Source organism: Sander vitreus, unplaced genomic scaffold, assembly GCF_031162955.1.
Source record: "Sander vitreus isolate 19-12246 unplaced genomic scaffold, sanVit1 ctg486_0, whole genome shotgun sequence".
In the NCBI taxonomy this organism is placed as follows: Eukaryota; Metazoa; Chordata; class Actinopteri; order Perciformes; family Percidae; genus Sander; species Sander vitreus.
In genome coordinates this window covers 3,492-18,778 of record NW_027595592.1, presented here as the reverse complement: position 1 = coordinate 18,778, position 15,287 = coordinate 3,492, and the positions used below count along the sequence as shown (strand labels likewise).

Below are 15,287 nucleotides of genomic sequence, written 5' to 3'. Positions count from 1 at the left end.
TCAGCGGCCGCAAACACAGAATTTTTTTATAATTTAGCGTGCTGGTGACACTTAAAGAAAAGTGGACTTTTAGTCTTCTTTCTTGGTAGACTAAGACATGTAAACTATACCATACAGACTTAAACTAATATGTACTTTTTTGACCATCTTCTCTAAAAAGCCAAATTATAATCATTTCAACAAAAATACACGTACGTCTAAGGACGGAAGCACATCAGTCCTTCTGTGTACAGTAAAACACATATTTACTTACTAATTTAAACTGCTACTGGCTGATTGTTTTGGTATAATTCTGAATGAGGCCTTTGAAGTACTCCTGTGTGTTTTTGTACGATTGAAAAATTATGATGTAACATTTTGGGAGGAAATACCACAACAGAAGGGAATAGAGACTGGAGAGAACTGCCAGAGCGTTAATAGCTTGGATGTACTTGCCACGGTACAGAATGTATACAGTGGCAAACATGATCCAGGTGAGGATCAGCAGGAGCAGGCAGAAGGTTATTGCTTTGGCCTCATTGTAATTTTTTGGGAGGTCCTTTCCCATGTAGGAGAAAATAAAGCAAAGGGAGCACAAACACAAGAGTAAACCCACAGAACCAGAGGATGATTTGACATTCATATCACAACCAAGTATGATTTTGTCTGGGTACCAAGAAATGTCATCATAGGGCTTGGGGGGGAAATAAGTATAGCCAATAAGAAGAAACAGTGCCTGAGCAACAAATGCCACAGTGATGACCAGCCATTGTCCATGATATTTCATCCACCAACTGTGGAGCTTGGGGAACTTGGCGGCCATTTTGAAAATACAAACAATTTGAAAAGAGCGCACAACAAAACATGCTAGACAAACAGTGTAGAACAAGAGAAACGGTAAGAATCTTAAGATACAAAAGGAAATTGTTGGCTTACCAAAGTAAAAGAATACACTAAGACTACACAGGCTGAGGCAGCCTAAAATCAGGAAGCACATTGGTCCCCCAGAAGATCTGACAACAGGTGTGTTGTAGTTGATAGCAAAGAGAACAGACATGGCTAATGTGAGGCCCACCAAGGCCGAGGCCCCGACCATGATCAGTATAGCCCCACTGTCTGTGAATGGGATGTACTCCACCACCCGCAGATTGCATGACGTACTTCCTGCTGCTGACCATTCTGTCTCCTTACAGTTGATGCACTTGTAGGGATCCTCTGTTTTACAGGAGAGAAGGATAGACTGTCAATAAAGTTAAAGTTTACTTTAGAAAAAATCCTCGATGGGTGAAGAGAGATCAAACAGTTTAGGAAGCAGTGTTAGACATTTCATCTGTGATACTGTATGTTCTCCTAAAATGAGCTTTTACTTTATGTCAAACTTGCTTTACAGTTTACAGTGATATACCATAGAGGTAATTGTAATAATCTAAATAATATATTGCTCTAGTTTAATTATTGTATGCATTGTTCAGAGTGAAGATGGAAGCCTAATCTAATCAACATGAAATAACAGTTAAACCCTCATAGCCATAAAAAAGCTTAACATTCTGAAAATAGCTTCTATCAATGCCAGAACAATTGACAACACTGCTTTTACTCATTTTCTTCCTCTGATGTATAATAATGTACCTGTACTGTTGACAAAAGTTCCAGTTGGACAGATCTCACAATCGAAGCAGCATTTGTGGATTCCATTATACTTTTTTGCATATCCTCTACGACATTCTGGGGAACACTGTAAAGTAGGCACCTGTACAAGAAAATTATTTAGAAGCCCCATGCATGTGCAGGAAAGAGGAACTACTGTAACCCCTATTTTTCACTGGGCGCGTTTGCACTGCGTTCGCGACCATCGCGAGCAATCGCAGGCATTCAAGTCAATGCTTGAGGCGCCTCCCAGAAACGTGCGTGAAGCGGCTCTCCGCTCCGCTTAAGATACTCGCCAGGTCTATTTTCATGTCTCGGGAGGGTCAGACAACCGGGCAAAAAGTGAAACGGCGACAGCATCCAGTCAATTTAATAAAACACCCCTCAATATCGTATATGTCTCTTCTACAACACCATGAACGACGAGAGATTTATCTTGGAGGATGAAAAACATAATAGATATCCCAAATCAGGACATTAGAAAAGAGAATGCATGGAGTTTGATTGCAGGTGTGCTTGGAGTGGATAAATAATAATCCATCCATCCATCTTCGTCCGCTTATCCGGTATCGGGTTGCGGGGGTAGCAGCTCCAGCAGGGGACCCCAAACTTCCCTTTCCCGAGCCACATTAACCAGCTCCGACTGGGGGATCCCGAGGCGTTCCCAGGCCAGGTTGGAGATATAATCCCTCCACCTAGTCCTGGGTCTTCCCCGAGGCCTCCTCCCAGCTGGACGTGCCTGGAACACCTCCCTAGGGAGGCGCCCAGGGGGCATCCTTACCAGATGCCCGAACCACCTCAACTGGCTCCTTTCGACGCGAAGGAGCAGCGGCTCTACTCCGAGCTCCTCACGGATAACTGAGCTTCTCACCCTATCTCTAAGGGAGACGCCAGCTACCCTCCTGAGGAAACCCATTTTGGCCGCTTGTACCCTGGATAAATAATAATAATAAATAATAATAATAAACACGGGATCGTTCTGTAAAGCACTACTCAAGACAATAAATCTGCTCCGCTTCTGAGTTGCTCCCGGTGTGGTAGGCCTATGGCGTGTGGCAGAGGACAGAACAAAACTGCGGCGCTGCCGGAACGCAGCACAGACACTCCCAGTAGAAAATCGGGGTAAAGGGTGGAGGCAAATGATGGAGACATAGCAGTATTAGGCCCATAAAGCTTTTCAAAATTCTAAACATGGTTTGTAATATGTAATCAACATTGCGTGGAGCCAATGCTAAAGTGCCTTAAACCTGCATATTATCTAATTTCCATCAGGGGCAACCTCCAGTTGCAGAAAGAACTCTGTTTCTATAGACGTCTATGGGAAAATGACCTTACTTCTCACTTGATTTATTAACTCAGGAAACATTCTAATAATAAGTTTATGGCCTCAATTGCCAGTTTTAAGTTGTCCAATTTTTTTTTAAGAAGACATAAAGCAGGGGAAGCTTCAGGGGCGGGGCTACGAGCCAACCTGTCAATTACGTCAGAGGCTTAGCAATGCTAACTACAGCACTGTGTACATTAAAATAGCTGTAAACTTGTTTTTGGGTGTTGCCTGTGTTTTCATCTTGAACTTTGAACCTCTCAATGCAGGTTTTCACTTAATTAAATTCAATTTGGACATTTTGGTTGCCTAGAATGCCTTATTCAGCATTCTGTTAGCCAAGCTAGCTAGCTACCACTGGCGTTAGCTGGTAACTTAAAGGAATGTTTGCCGATTTTCTGTTCTACCGTACGTGCAGATAAATGGTGGAGGTCAGCAGTTAAAACTTTGTGGGATCACTTACTTTAGAAGGGTTAAAAATCGGCAAATTAAGCGTTCAGCTTAGCGCAGCACCATTGCAACCGTGAACAACACTGGCTTGGCTGTGTCATCTTCCCAGCTCCAACCTCTCGTCAAAAATATTCACATCCAGTTACAAAAAACCAAGATGGCGACGCCCTTATCGCTTGACTCACGGCTTCAAAATGGAAGTCGACAAACAAATGGGTGATGTCACAGATGTTACATCCAGGGTGTGATTCGCCGGCGGGGATGCATTGGATTTCCCCCTTTCTGGTCTAAAACGACTCATTGGGTTTAGGAAAAAGATCGGATTTGGATTAAAACACTCCCTAGGAACGAAGAAGCCGGGTTTCCTGGTTGAAAGTAGGCTATTTTGTTTTCACCGCATATAGTGATATGAGTGTTTAATGTTGACACCATGTTGTGCAATTTCATTTTGAGATTATTTTTTATTGGATATTGAAGCGCATAAGTGATTTGGCATTGCTAGCCAAGTAGCACTATATCGATGGTATTGGAAGGGGGATTTAATTATCACAAGTTTTTTTGAGTTGTGCATGATCAAACCCTGGCTACATCCAATAATTTAATGTCTACGATTACATAGCTAGAATGACAACATGTCACAGCAACACTGTTTTGTCACAGCTATTACTAAATAAACATCTTTGTGCACACACACACACACACACACACACACACACCCTTGCTAAAGTTGGAAAACCAAAACAAAGTATTTTTAAAACTCTTGGTAGGAAAAAACAACTTACTTCTCCCTCTGTGTACCACTGGATTTTGCTGTCGTTGATGAAGAAATGGAACGGTGGGTGTAATTGATTAAAGCCGATCACCTCTGCATCACCACTTTGGTTCCAGAAAACTATAGAAAAGGATCCGTAGTTGGGATCACCATTCTCATCAAACCGAATACTCTGGTTTAAAATTGTGAAGTTTGACTTCTTCAGCTCTGCTAGAACCTGATGTGGGTACACAAAGTTCAGATTATTTGCATGTGTTCACAATGAACATTATGAGGTGTTGATTATTTTAGAAATATTCCTGTGGAGGGAGGAACTTCAGTGTGATGCCCCCTTTAGAGGTTTTTATTAGATTGTATGTATCTCTACTATCTCTGAAAGTTATATATCTGATCTCTGTTTGACAGGTACAAAACAAATCCAAAAAGTTTGGATTGTATTCTGAAGATTTAAAGACTTGTTTACAACTCTAATATATAATTACAAACAGACTTGCATTTTGTGTTATGATTGTTCACATTCAAATAGGCTTGTCAATTATTTAAGAAACTTAATGTTTTTTCTTTTCAATTGTTAGTGTACTTACCATGTGTGGGTACACTGTAATATTGCGATTACATCTGCCAGATCCACATTGCAAGGCATTGTGTAAGGCATGAGCGATGGCATATACAGCAGTATAAACATTAAAATTAAAAGATGGGTTAGCAGCAATGACATCTTCTACACTCAGGCTGCTGCAGTTGCACGCCTGATTACAAAAAACAAATTGTTCTGCATTTTCACAATGACTCAGGCTTCTGGAAGAATAAATAAAATCACTGAAACCAGGTATTGTCACTTCTGACTCAGAAAACCCAATTACAGTGCCAATATTTTTGATTCCTTTTTCCTTGGGGAGCTTCTTGTTTAACGACCATCCATTCACTGCTATCCACACTTTGTTGGTGACATTTAGTTGTATTGCTGACTTAATGAGACGTTCAGCAGTCCATTCATGAACAAAAACAATAATGATACCAATCCCCTGTGCCTCTATCTGTTCGAATATTTGGGAATAATCTGTATATTGATCGAGACCTTTGGTGTACGCCAGGCAGATCTCAGTGTCCTTAATCCTCTTTATGAACAATTCCAGTCCATCTCTGCCAAAATCATCATCAATGTAAAGGAAAGCAACCCAGCGCCAGTTGTAGTGCTGAAGAATGTTAAAAATCACTTCTATGGTGTCTTGATTGGGATGCACTGTTCGTAGGAAAGAGGGGAAATTCTGGATTCTTGTAAAGTCAGAACTTGCAGCTGCATAACTGACCTGTTAAAAGAATAAATAAGAAATTGTCAATATTTTCAATGATAAATTCTCAAAATTCCAAATTAATTTTTTCGTAATTTATAAGTTATTACTTGATGTATTTGGTAAGAATATGTTAAAATATAATAGTTCGCAACTTAACCATAGGAATGAGATCCATCATGAAGAGTGGGGCTACAGTCAGGGAATGTGTGCTTGTAGAAGCTCCGACCACTGCTATCATTTTGGACCGATTCCTGTGTGGTTCACCCCCAGGTTGGATCAAGTTGTCTGATATGAGGTTGAAAATGCCTGGGAAAGCTTGTGTATCTGAGCAGTAGTCAAATATCTCATAGCCGAGAGATACATTTGGCAGGAGGTTGGTCGAGTTATTGATTTCCTCTACAGAGAATCTCATCAACTGAAACCTCCGATAACTTGAATTGACTAGGGGTTTACTGTGGACAGATGAAGGACAGTGAGAAAGTGTGAGAATTTCACTGATCAAGTATTACTGTTTGTGAAGTCTGTACAGACATGAATATTTAAAAGGTTTTAAAAAAGATTGTAATGTGAGAAGGACTTAAAGTTTTATAATATAACAATTCATTAAATTGGTTTTAGGAAAAATGTGGTACCAGCTATATCCATTGACCTGAAGTTTGAGGCAAAACTCTTTACAATATTAACTGGTACACCAGGTGTTCTTCATGAGTTTCAGAAGGTATTCACTCAGATTTATTGTAAGACTCACCTGGAGCAGTCGATGGCTTCTGGTCTGTCATGATAAACAGGGTTACTATCATGATGAACATTAAAAAGTCCACCTAACAAATAATCTCCTTCCAGCTGAAAATCTGAGGCTGGGACACATTGAGCCAAGGCATGTAGAAATGTTTCCAGGAGACACAGAGAGACCAGAACATGTTTCATTGTTGTAATTTCTGTTTACCAATCCGATGTGAACTCTAATAGGATTAACCACTGCCTTTAGTAATTTATGAGACAATGGTGACACTGAGTGCGTGAGGTGTCATACATAGAAGATAACTATAAGAATACACAAATCAGTATGCAAAAATCTCATGTTGACGAGTCCCTGTGATGGAATTAACACTTTACATGAGGTATTCAGTATTCTAAATAAAACAAATGCACTGCATATAAAGGCATAAGAGAAACACCCGTACAATATAATGCAGTCAAATAAAATATCTCTTCAAAACATATGACCTTTGTTATTGTTTAGATGTTTAGTTTTGGTAAAAAGCTATATTGCATTATATAAACAGAAGGTTGTTGCCTAAACACACTATCTTAATGTGTTCTATGTAGCTTATTTCCTCAAGTTCAGTTAACACAGTGAGTCTTAAAACAACTGATGAATAAAATATTCAGTACTACTGTTCTCACAACTTTAAAAACAATGCAGTCATTTATTTGAACCACAGGCCGCATTTTTTTATGACTCATTGTGGGCGGCACGAGCACTTAAAAAAAGAAAAATCCTCGAAGCGGTTTTCTACTGTATTATCTATCATTTCACCGTGTGGGGAATTGGCAAATTTGCGCCCCTGCTTGCTGAGAAGGTGCCGTGCGCACACTGCACAGAGAAGCTGTGTGAGAAGGGGAAAGCGGAGGGGGGAGCGGGGGGACAGTTCACCTCTGGGTCGAACGGGTTGCTGGACATAGGCGCCGATATCGTTGGTGCTCCGCTAATACTGAGCACCCACGAAGCTGCTCGCGGTTATGTGTCAGTTAAACTTTTCATCTCAATCCTATCCTGAGTTGAAAGAGCCTTGCCTACTTTATTATCGAGTTGATAGGCGTGTGTGTTCGTGTCGGCCGACTGAAATGCAAACATTTTTTTACTACTTTTTTTTTTTTTTTAAAGGGCGTGCGCTCGTGAGCATTCAATAGGGGAGCAGATTTCATACAATAACATCACTGATGATTTTGCATCAAGGAAGGCCAGAAAGGTCAGGTTTTCGTTTTAGTTTGTGTTTTGTGTTCTTAGTGCTATAGTGTAACAATTAGATTCTCTTTAGTGTGTTTTCACATTTGTGTGATGAAGGATTTGTGCTATTTAGAATAGGCCTATTTATTCTAGGCCTATATATAGGCTATTCTATATATATTATTCTTAATATTTTATATTATTGTTGCTCTCTGCTATTTTTACAATTTTTATATATCTGATTGTATATATTTTTGGCACATTTATTGACAACAACATAAGTGAAAGAGAAAATTATATTTCTCAATCACACAAATCTTTCATTAGAACATTTGAAAAACACACTTAAGAGAATCCAGTTATTTAACTATTGCAATTACAACAGGAAACACCTTTTAAGCTGCACAATCTCCACCTCCAACATTTTCAAAAGACAATGAACACAATTCTGCACAAAATATGACAGTATAAGTTATCAGAACTTAAAATAAATATACACTATAACATAGTAATTTTGCAAAATGTTGTGGTTTTTTTTTCAAACTGCTTCGAAGGGAGTCTCGCCCTGGGTGTAATTCAATGTAGAACCGCCACTGTCCGTGATATTAAGGAGATCAGATTTAAAAACAGAATTTGCTTTCTACAAGGCTTTTTCAGGATATAGTTTCCAAAACTCACTATATTTATGGAAGAATTGTACCGCCATCCATTTCATCATGTGTTGGTAATAGGATCTAATTGACACTAAAATGATAATATATTTCATCTCAATTCTTTTTAGTGCTGATAATCTGCATTGTGTGTGCTGAAAGTGGTCCCAAAGAGAGATGACACAGCGAAGAGGACACAAACATTTCTGTCTGGATGGACGGTCAATGTCTTCCTGATTCAAAATCAAGGTACTAAGACGTAACCCATTTAGAAAACACACAAACAAAAAAATGGTAACGCATTGACCTAATGGCATTTTTATCAACAGCCAACAGTTCTGAATCTCCCTAAACATCTGAATCTTAAACTCCAAAACAAATAGTATTTACATCTTTATCAATGTGTTGCATAAAGCAGTGGTGTCATTACAGCTGCATAACTGTACAATGACGACATAAATAATTACAGTACTGATACAAGTGGAAAATATTGTTATGATGAATTATATATTACAGTATGTGTGTGTAAGTGAAATAGGTAAAATGAGGTGGAAGGTGGGTCAGCCCGTTTTACATGTGTACAGCATGCTCTTTTTGAAATAAAGATAAAAGAAAAATATTAAAAAAAACAGTGCAACTCACAGAAAATTGCAGTAAAACATTAATCTAAAAAAATAATCATGATATATTTAAAAAGATTGAGAATTCATGTGTCCATAAAGATAGAGGAACATACTGATACACACTGAGGAAAAAAATGGTTGCATACAGTAGGGCGACGTATCCTTTATTACTCCAGGTAATACTAATGCCCCCTAATAAGGTAAATCTTAAATGTATATTTGAGCAAAGTTGTGCACACAAACTCCTCAAACTACGAATCTGAACATCTGCACAAAAACATCACAACATTCTGCCCCCTATTTTTACTCAATACAAAGTTAATGTTACACACTGTAGTAATATGCCTGTAGTTTAGCATGTAGACAGTGTCAAAGTGAAGTGGCGCCTTCATGTGGTGATATTAGTGTTATAGCAACTTCAAAAGATGAACAAAAAGGAAAACACATTTAATTTAATATTTTTATTGAATCACTCTTACTGTTATATAACTGTTGAACATGTAAATATCTACATCAGTGCAGGGTTTTACAGAAATAACTATGTGGATAATCACTGACTGTCCTTACTGTAAGCACAATTGTATAGCAAGGCCAGAAAGATCTAGCATGGAGGGTCATAATTTCATCATCAATTACTATATTAAACTTGGCTATACAATAGGCTTAATAATTTGGACTGAAACCATTACTGTTAATATTCACCCTTCTTAAATGTATTAAACAGCATCCCAAATGGGTATGATGTCACTTGTCACATTTCAGGAGCGATTGAAACTAAAACATTTTTAGAAGGCAATCAGGGCTACATCAAAAACATGTTACCATTACTGCTATCTGTTGACTAAACATGTTTTAATTATTGAAAAAAATGCATTAGTCATATGAGGGTATGCATGTGCACAACAATGCCACTACTGTAAATACTATTAGAAAGGAAACCAGCCACTTATAAACTGACACAACAGATTTTGATTACACAGACCAAACCTTAAGTAAAAATAGTTGCTGCTTTAGAAATAATCTCACTGTATAAACTTGAAATATGTGTGAAACAGTTCACAACTGTGCAGAACATTCAAAGAAGGTTAATTACCGTACTTACTTAAATGCTTTATTCAAGGAAACATATACTGTATAATATGACATACATAATGTAAAGGTCCAGTGTTTCCATTTTTTGTCTCCATTTTCAACTAATCAGTCACACTGAAAAAGAAATGCAGAAATAAACCATAACAACCCCACTCGAATAAAAACAAAAGAAGCAAAAAACAGACAAAACAACAACAAAGCCACAAACAACAAATAGAACTAAACCCGTACACCCACCCACCCAGGGAGCCTTCATACACAGTCAGGTTAAGTACTTAGTAAAAACAGTTGTGTTGTAAAGTTACATTGTGATATAGTTGTATTGTAAAGTTGTGATATTGATTAGACAGACAAGAAACAGACACAGGACCAGGGAAACTAAAAGTCCCATCAGACAGGAGTCTCAAACGGGAGGCAACTCAGACAGATTATTAAAATGCACAATAAAAGGTTGCCATTTCTTAATAAAATGGTCCTCCACCCCCTGAGTGCATATTTCCTTTTTTCGAAACTCAAGAAAAACATCACATCCTTCAGCCAGGCAGACTGAGATGGTGAGTTAGGAGATTTCCAAGCTAGCAGTATTCTACGACGTGCCAGTACTAATTACCATTAGCTCGATCGGGTGAAATCTGTAGCTGACGTCCTGTTGGGTTTAGGGTATGGCTCCAAGAGGCTTTTTTGTAAGTCTGGACATGATACATGTGCATACCAAATATCATAGGTCTAAGTAATTTGCACTGCAGGGGCTGCTTCTTTGAAATCTTGTAGGGCGCGCTAATGAGCCATTTTACCATAATCAGGCCTGAGACCCATGTGAATCACTTTTGGGGCAGATTGGACAATGTATGTTCGAATTACAACAACTTTCTGTTTCATGATGTAACATTGAAGTTTGCCGTGCCGTCACGGCGACGCCCTTCGAAAAAAAATCATAATCTTCTGATTGAAGTATCATCAAGGTCTTAAGGCTTTCCTCAACACTTTTGAGATGGACAACCCGCTAGGTAGAGGACATCAAAGTGTTAACGACTGTAACTTCCTGTTGCCAGTAGGGGGTGCTATGATTATAACTCAATATTGAAATGTAATGTGTCTTCAGGCCAGGATCCTTATGAGCAGTTTGAGCCAGAATGGACAATGTAAAGTCTAGTTACTAACCACTTCCTGTTTCATGGTGAAACATGAAAAATCAAAGCCATGACAGAATTTGAATACACAGGGCAAATAGGGAGATTGGCTTTAAGTAAAAAATAATCACTGCATAAGCTCACTGTATACACTTGAAATGTGTAAACTACTGGCTGATTGTTTTAGTATAATTCTGAATGAGACCTTGGAAGTACTCCTGCGTGTTTTTGTATGATTGAAAAATTATAATAAAACATTTTGGGAAGAAATACCACAACAGAAAGGAATAGAGACTGGAGAGAACTGCCAGAGCGTTAAGAGTTTGGATGTACTTGCCACGGTACAGAATGTATACAGTGGCAAACATGATCCAGGTGAGGATCAGTAGGAGCAGGCAGAAGGTTATTGCTTTGGCCTCATTGTAATTTTTTGGGAGGTCTTTTCCCATGTAGTAGAAAATAAAGCAAAGGGAGCACAAACACAAGAGTAAACCCACAGAACCAGAGGATGCTTTGAGATTAATATCACAACCAAGTATAATTTTGTCTGGGTACCAAGAAATGTCATCATAGGGATTGGGGGGGAAATAAGTATAGCCAATAAGAAGAAAGAGTGCCTGAGTAACAAATGCCACAGTGATGACCAGCCATTGTCCATGATATTTTATCCACCAACTGTGGAGCTTGGGGAACTTGGCAGCCATTTTGAAAATGCAAACAATTTGAAAAGAGCGCACAACAAAACATGCTAGACAAACAGTGTAGAACAAGAGAAACGGTAAGAATCTTAAGATACAAAAGGAAATTGTTGGCTTACCAAAGTAAAAGAATATACTAAGACTACACAGGCTGAGGCAGCCTAAAATCAGGAAGCACATTGGTCCCCCAGCAGATCTGACAACAGGTGTGTTGTAGTTGATAGCAAAGAGAACAGACATGGCTAATGTGAGGCCCACCAAGGCCGAGGCCCCGACCATGATCAGTATAGCCCCACTGTCTGTGAATGGGATGTACTCCACCACCCGCAGATTGCATGACGTACTTCCTGCTGCTGACCATTCTGTCTCCTTACAGTTGATGCACTTGTAGGGATCCTCTGTTTTACAGGAGAGAAGGATAGACTGTCAATAAAGTTAAAGTTTACTTTAGAAAAAATCCTCCATGGGTGAAGAGAGATCAAACAGTTTAGGAAGCAGTGTTAGACATTTCATCTGTGATACTGTATGTTCTCCTAAAATGAGCTTTTACTTCATGTCAAACTTGCTTTACAGTTTACAGTGATATACCATAGAGGTAATTGTAATAATCTAAATAATATATTGCTCTAGTTTAATTATTGTATGCATTGTTCAGAGTGAAGATGGAAGCCTAATCCAATCAACATGAAATAACAGTTAAACCCTCATAGCCATAAAAAAGCTTAATTTTTCATTGACATTTTCAATGCCAGAATAATTGACAACACTGCTTTTACTCATTTTCTTCCTCTGATGTATAATAATGTACCTGTGCTGTTGACATAAGTTCCAGTTGGACACATTTCACAATCGAAGCAGCATTTGTGGATTCCATTTAGCTTTTTTGCATATCCTCTACGACATTCTGGGGAACACTGTAAAGTAGGCACCTGTACAAGACAATTATTTAGCAGAAAAGTAAAAAATGTAAGCGCAGGCCCATACAGCTTTTTACATGTTTTAACATAGTTTGTAATATGTAATTAACATTGAGTATTACATCCCTAGAATTACACCATGCACAATAACCATCTGTTGATGTTCCTGATATTGTCTTTACCCCTGTCACAGCTAATACTAAATAAACATATCAACACATAGCGTATAAACTCTTGGTAGAAAAAAAACAACTTACTTCTCCCTCTGTGTACCACTGGATTTTGCTGTCGTTGATGAAGAAATGGAACGGTGGGTGTAATTGATTAAAGCCGATCACCTCTGCATCACCACTTTGGTTCCAGAAAACTATAGAAAAGGATCCGTAGTTGGGATCACCATTCTCATCAAACCGAATACTCTGGTTTAAAATTGTGAAGTTTGACTTCTTCAGCTCTGCTAGAACCTGATGTGGGTACACAAATTTCAGATTATTTGCATGTGTTCACAATGAACATTATGAGGTGTTGATTAAATAAGTTTTTAGAAATATTCCTGTGAAGGGAGGAACTTCAGTGTGATGCCCCCTTTAGAGGTTTTTATTAGATTGTATGTATCTCTACTATCTCTGAAATGTCTATATCTGATCTCTAATGTTTGACAGGTTTCAACTCTCATATATAATAACAAACATACTTGTATTTTTTGTTATGATTGTTCACTTTCAAATAGGCTTGTCAATTTTCAGAAACATAAATATCCAAGAATCATATGGGGAGAATAAATGAAATGGTCTTTATTAAATTGTTAGTGTACTTACCATGTGTGGGTACACTGTAATATTGCGATTACATCTGCCAGATCCACATTGCAAGGCATTGTGTAAGGCATGAGCGATGGCATATACAGCAGTATAAACATACAAATTAAAAGTTGGCTCAGCAGCGATGACATCTTCTGCTTTGGGGCTGCTGCAGTTGCACGCCTGATTACAAAAAAAAAGTTCTGCATTTTCACAATGAGTCAGGCTTCTGGAAGAATAAATAAACTCACTGAAACCAGGTATTGTCACTTCTGACTCAGAAAACCCAATTACAGTTCCAATATTTTTGATTCCTTTCTCCTTGGGGAGCTTCTTGTTTAACGACCATGCATTCACTGCTATCCACACTTTGTTGGTGACATTTAGTCGTATTGCTGACACAAGGAGAGGTTCAGCAGCCCATTCAGGAGCAAAGACAATAATGATACCTATCCTCTGTGCCTCTATCTGTTTGAATATTTGGGAGTAATCTGTATATTGATCGAGACCTTTGGTGTACGCCAGGCAGATCTCAGTGTCCTTAATTCTCCCTATGAACAATTTCAGTCCATCTCTGCCAAAATCATCATCAATGTAAAGGAAAGCAACCCAGCGCCAGTTGTAGTGCTGAAGAATGTTAACAATCACTTCTATGGTGACTTGATTGGGATGCACTGTTCGTAGGAAGGAGGGGAAATTCTGGATTCTTGAAAAGACAGAACTTGCAGCTGCATAACTGACCTGTTAAAAGAATAATTAAGAAATTGTCAATTTTTTCAATGACAAATTCTCAAAAGTTAAAAGCTGTTTTAATTTTTTTTCATAATTTATATGAAAATGTTCTTATTACTTGATGTATTTGGTAAGAATATGTTAAATACAATAGTTTGCAGTTTTACCATAGGAATGAGATCCATCATGAAGAGTGGGGCTACAGTCAGGGAATGTGTGCTTGTAGAAGCTCCGACCACTGCTATCATTTTGGACCGATTCCTGTGTGGTTCACCCCCAGGTTGGATCAAGTTGTCTGATATGAGGTTGAAAATGCCTGGGAAAGCTTGTGTATCTGAGCAGTAGTCAAATATCTCATAGCCGAGAGATACATTTGGCAGGAGGTTGGTCGAGTTATTGATTTCCTCTACAGAGAATCTCATCAACTGAAGCCTCCGATAACTTGAATTGACTAGGGGTTTACTGTGGACAGATGAAGGACAGTGAGAAAGTGTGAGAATTAGTTTCACTGATCAAGTATTACTGTTTGTGAAGTCTTTACAGACATGAGTATTTAATAGTGGTTTTTAATGTGACAAGGACAAGTTTTATAATCATGCAATTAAATAAGTTGGTTTTAGGGAAAATGTGGTACCAGCTATATCCATTGACCTGAAGTTTGAAGCAAAACTATATATATAACAATATTAACTGGTACACCAGGTGTTCTTCATCAGTTTCAGAAGGTATTCACTCAGATTTATTGTAAGACTCACCTGGAGCAGTCGATGGCTTCTGGTCTGTCATGATAAACAGGGTTACTATCATGATGAACATTAAAAAGTCCACCTAACAAATAATCTCCTTCCAGCTGAAACTCTGAGGCTGGGACACATTGAGCCAAGGCATGTAGAAATGTTTCCAGGAGACACAGAGAAACCAGAAAATGTTTCATTGTTGTAGTTACTGTTTACCAACCTGATGTGAACTCTAATAGGATTAACCACTGCCTTTAGTAATTTATGAGACATGGTGACGTCTACACTGAGTGCGTGAGGTGTCATACATAGAAGATAACTATTAAGAATACACAAATCAGTATGCAAAAATCTCATGTTGCAGAGTCCCTGTGATGCGCGCGCACACACACACACACACACACACACACACACACACACACACACACACACACACACACACACACACACACACACACACACACGCACGCACACACACAGATTAAAAAGA

At 38.6% G+C, this 15,287-nt stretch overlaps 2 protein-coding genes across 2 annotated transcripts; both read right to left on the bottom strand.

The window, feature by feature from the left end:
- Window positions 1–265: 265 nt before the first annotated feature.
- Window positions 266–6,394, bottom strand: LOC144514184 (taste receptor type 1 member 1-like). Its single transcript, XM_078245367.1, has 6 exons — window positions 6,216–6,394; window positions 5,625–5,919; window positions 4,757–5,482; window positions 4,183–4,389; window positions 1,609–1,729; window positions 266–1,194 (listed from the first exon to the last, which is right to left on the bottom strand). The coding sequence occupies exons 1-6, from the start codon at window positions 6,392–6,394 to the stop codon at window positions 266–268; spliced, it is 2,457 nt and encodes an 818-aa protein (XP_078101493.1).
- Window positions 6,395–10,615: 4,221 nt separating this feature from the next.
- On the bottom strand, window positions 10,616–15,016 carry LOC144514185 (taste receptor type 1 member 1-like). The gene is made up of 6 exons (XM_078245368.1): window positions 14,816–15,016; window positions 14,228–14,522; window positions 13,347–14,069; window positions 12,786–12,992; window positions 12,420–12,540; window positions 10,616–12,009 (listed from the first exon to the last, which is right to left on the bottom strand). The coding sequence occupies exons 1-6, from the start codon at window positions 14,992–14,994 to the stop codon at window positions 11,081–11,083; spliced, it is 2,454 nt and encodes an 817-aa protein (XP_078101494.1). The 5' UTR covers window positions 14,995–15,016; the 3' UTR covers window positions 10,616–11,080.
- Between the last annotated feature and the right edge of the window lie 271 nt (window positions 15,017–15,287).

What these genes read in the sequence shown, in the direction of transcription:
- LOC144514184 (XM_078245367.1), bottom strand. Translation starts at nt 6,394, where the DNA reads ATGAAACATGTTCTGGTCTCTCTGTGTCTCCTGGAAACATTTCTACAT. An exon ending in AGTGGTACACAGAGGGAGAA is followed by an intron (nt 1,730 to 4,182) that starts GTAAGTTGTTTT and finishes TTTCTTGTACAG; the next exon opens with GTGCCTACTTTACAGTGTTC. An exon ending in AACTTTTGTCAACAGTACAG is followed by an intron (nt 1,195 to 1,608) that starts GTACATTATTAT and finishes CCTGTAAAACAG; the next exon opens with AGGATCCCTACAAGTGCATC.
- LOC144514185 (XM_078245368.1), bottom strand. Translation starts at nt 14,994, where the DNA reads ATGAAACATTTTCTGGTTTCTCTGTGTCTCCTGGAAACATTTCTACAT. An exon ending in TGATGGATCTCATTCCTATG is followed by an intron (nt 14,070 to 14,227) that starts GTAAAACTGCAA and finishes TTCTTTTAACAG; the next exon opens with GTCAGTTATGCAGCTGCAAG. An exon ending in AACTTATGTCAACAGCACAG is followed by an intron (nt 12,010 to 12,419) that starts GTACATTATTAT and finishes CCTGTAAAACAG; the next exon opens with AGGATCCCTACAAGTGCATC.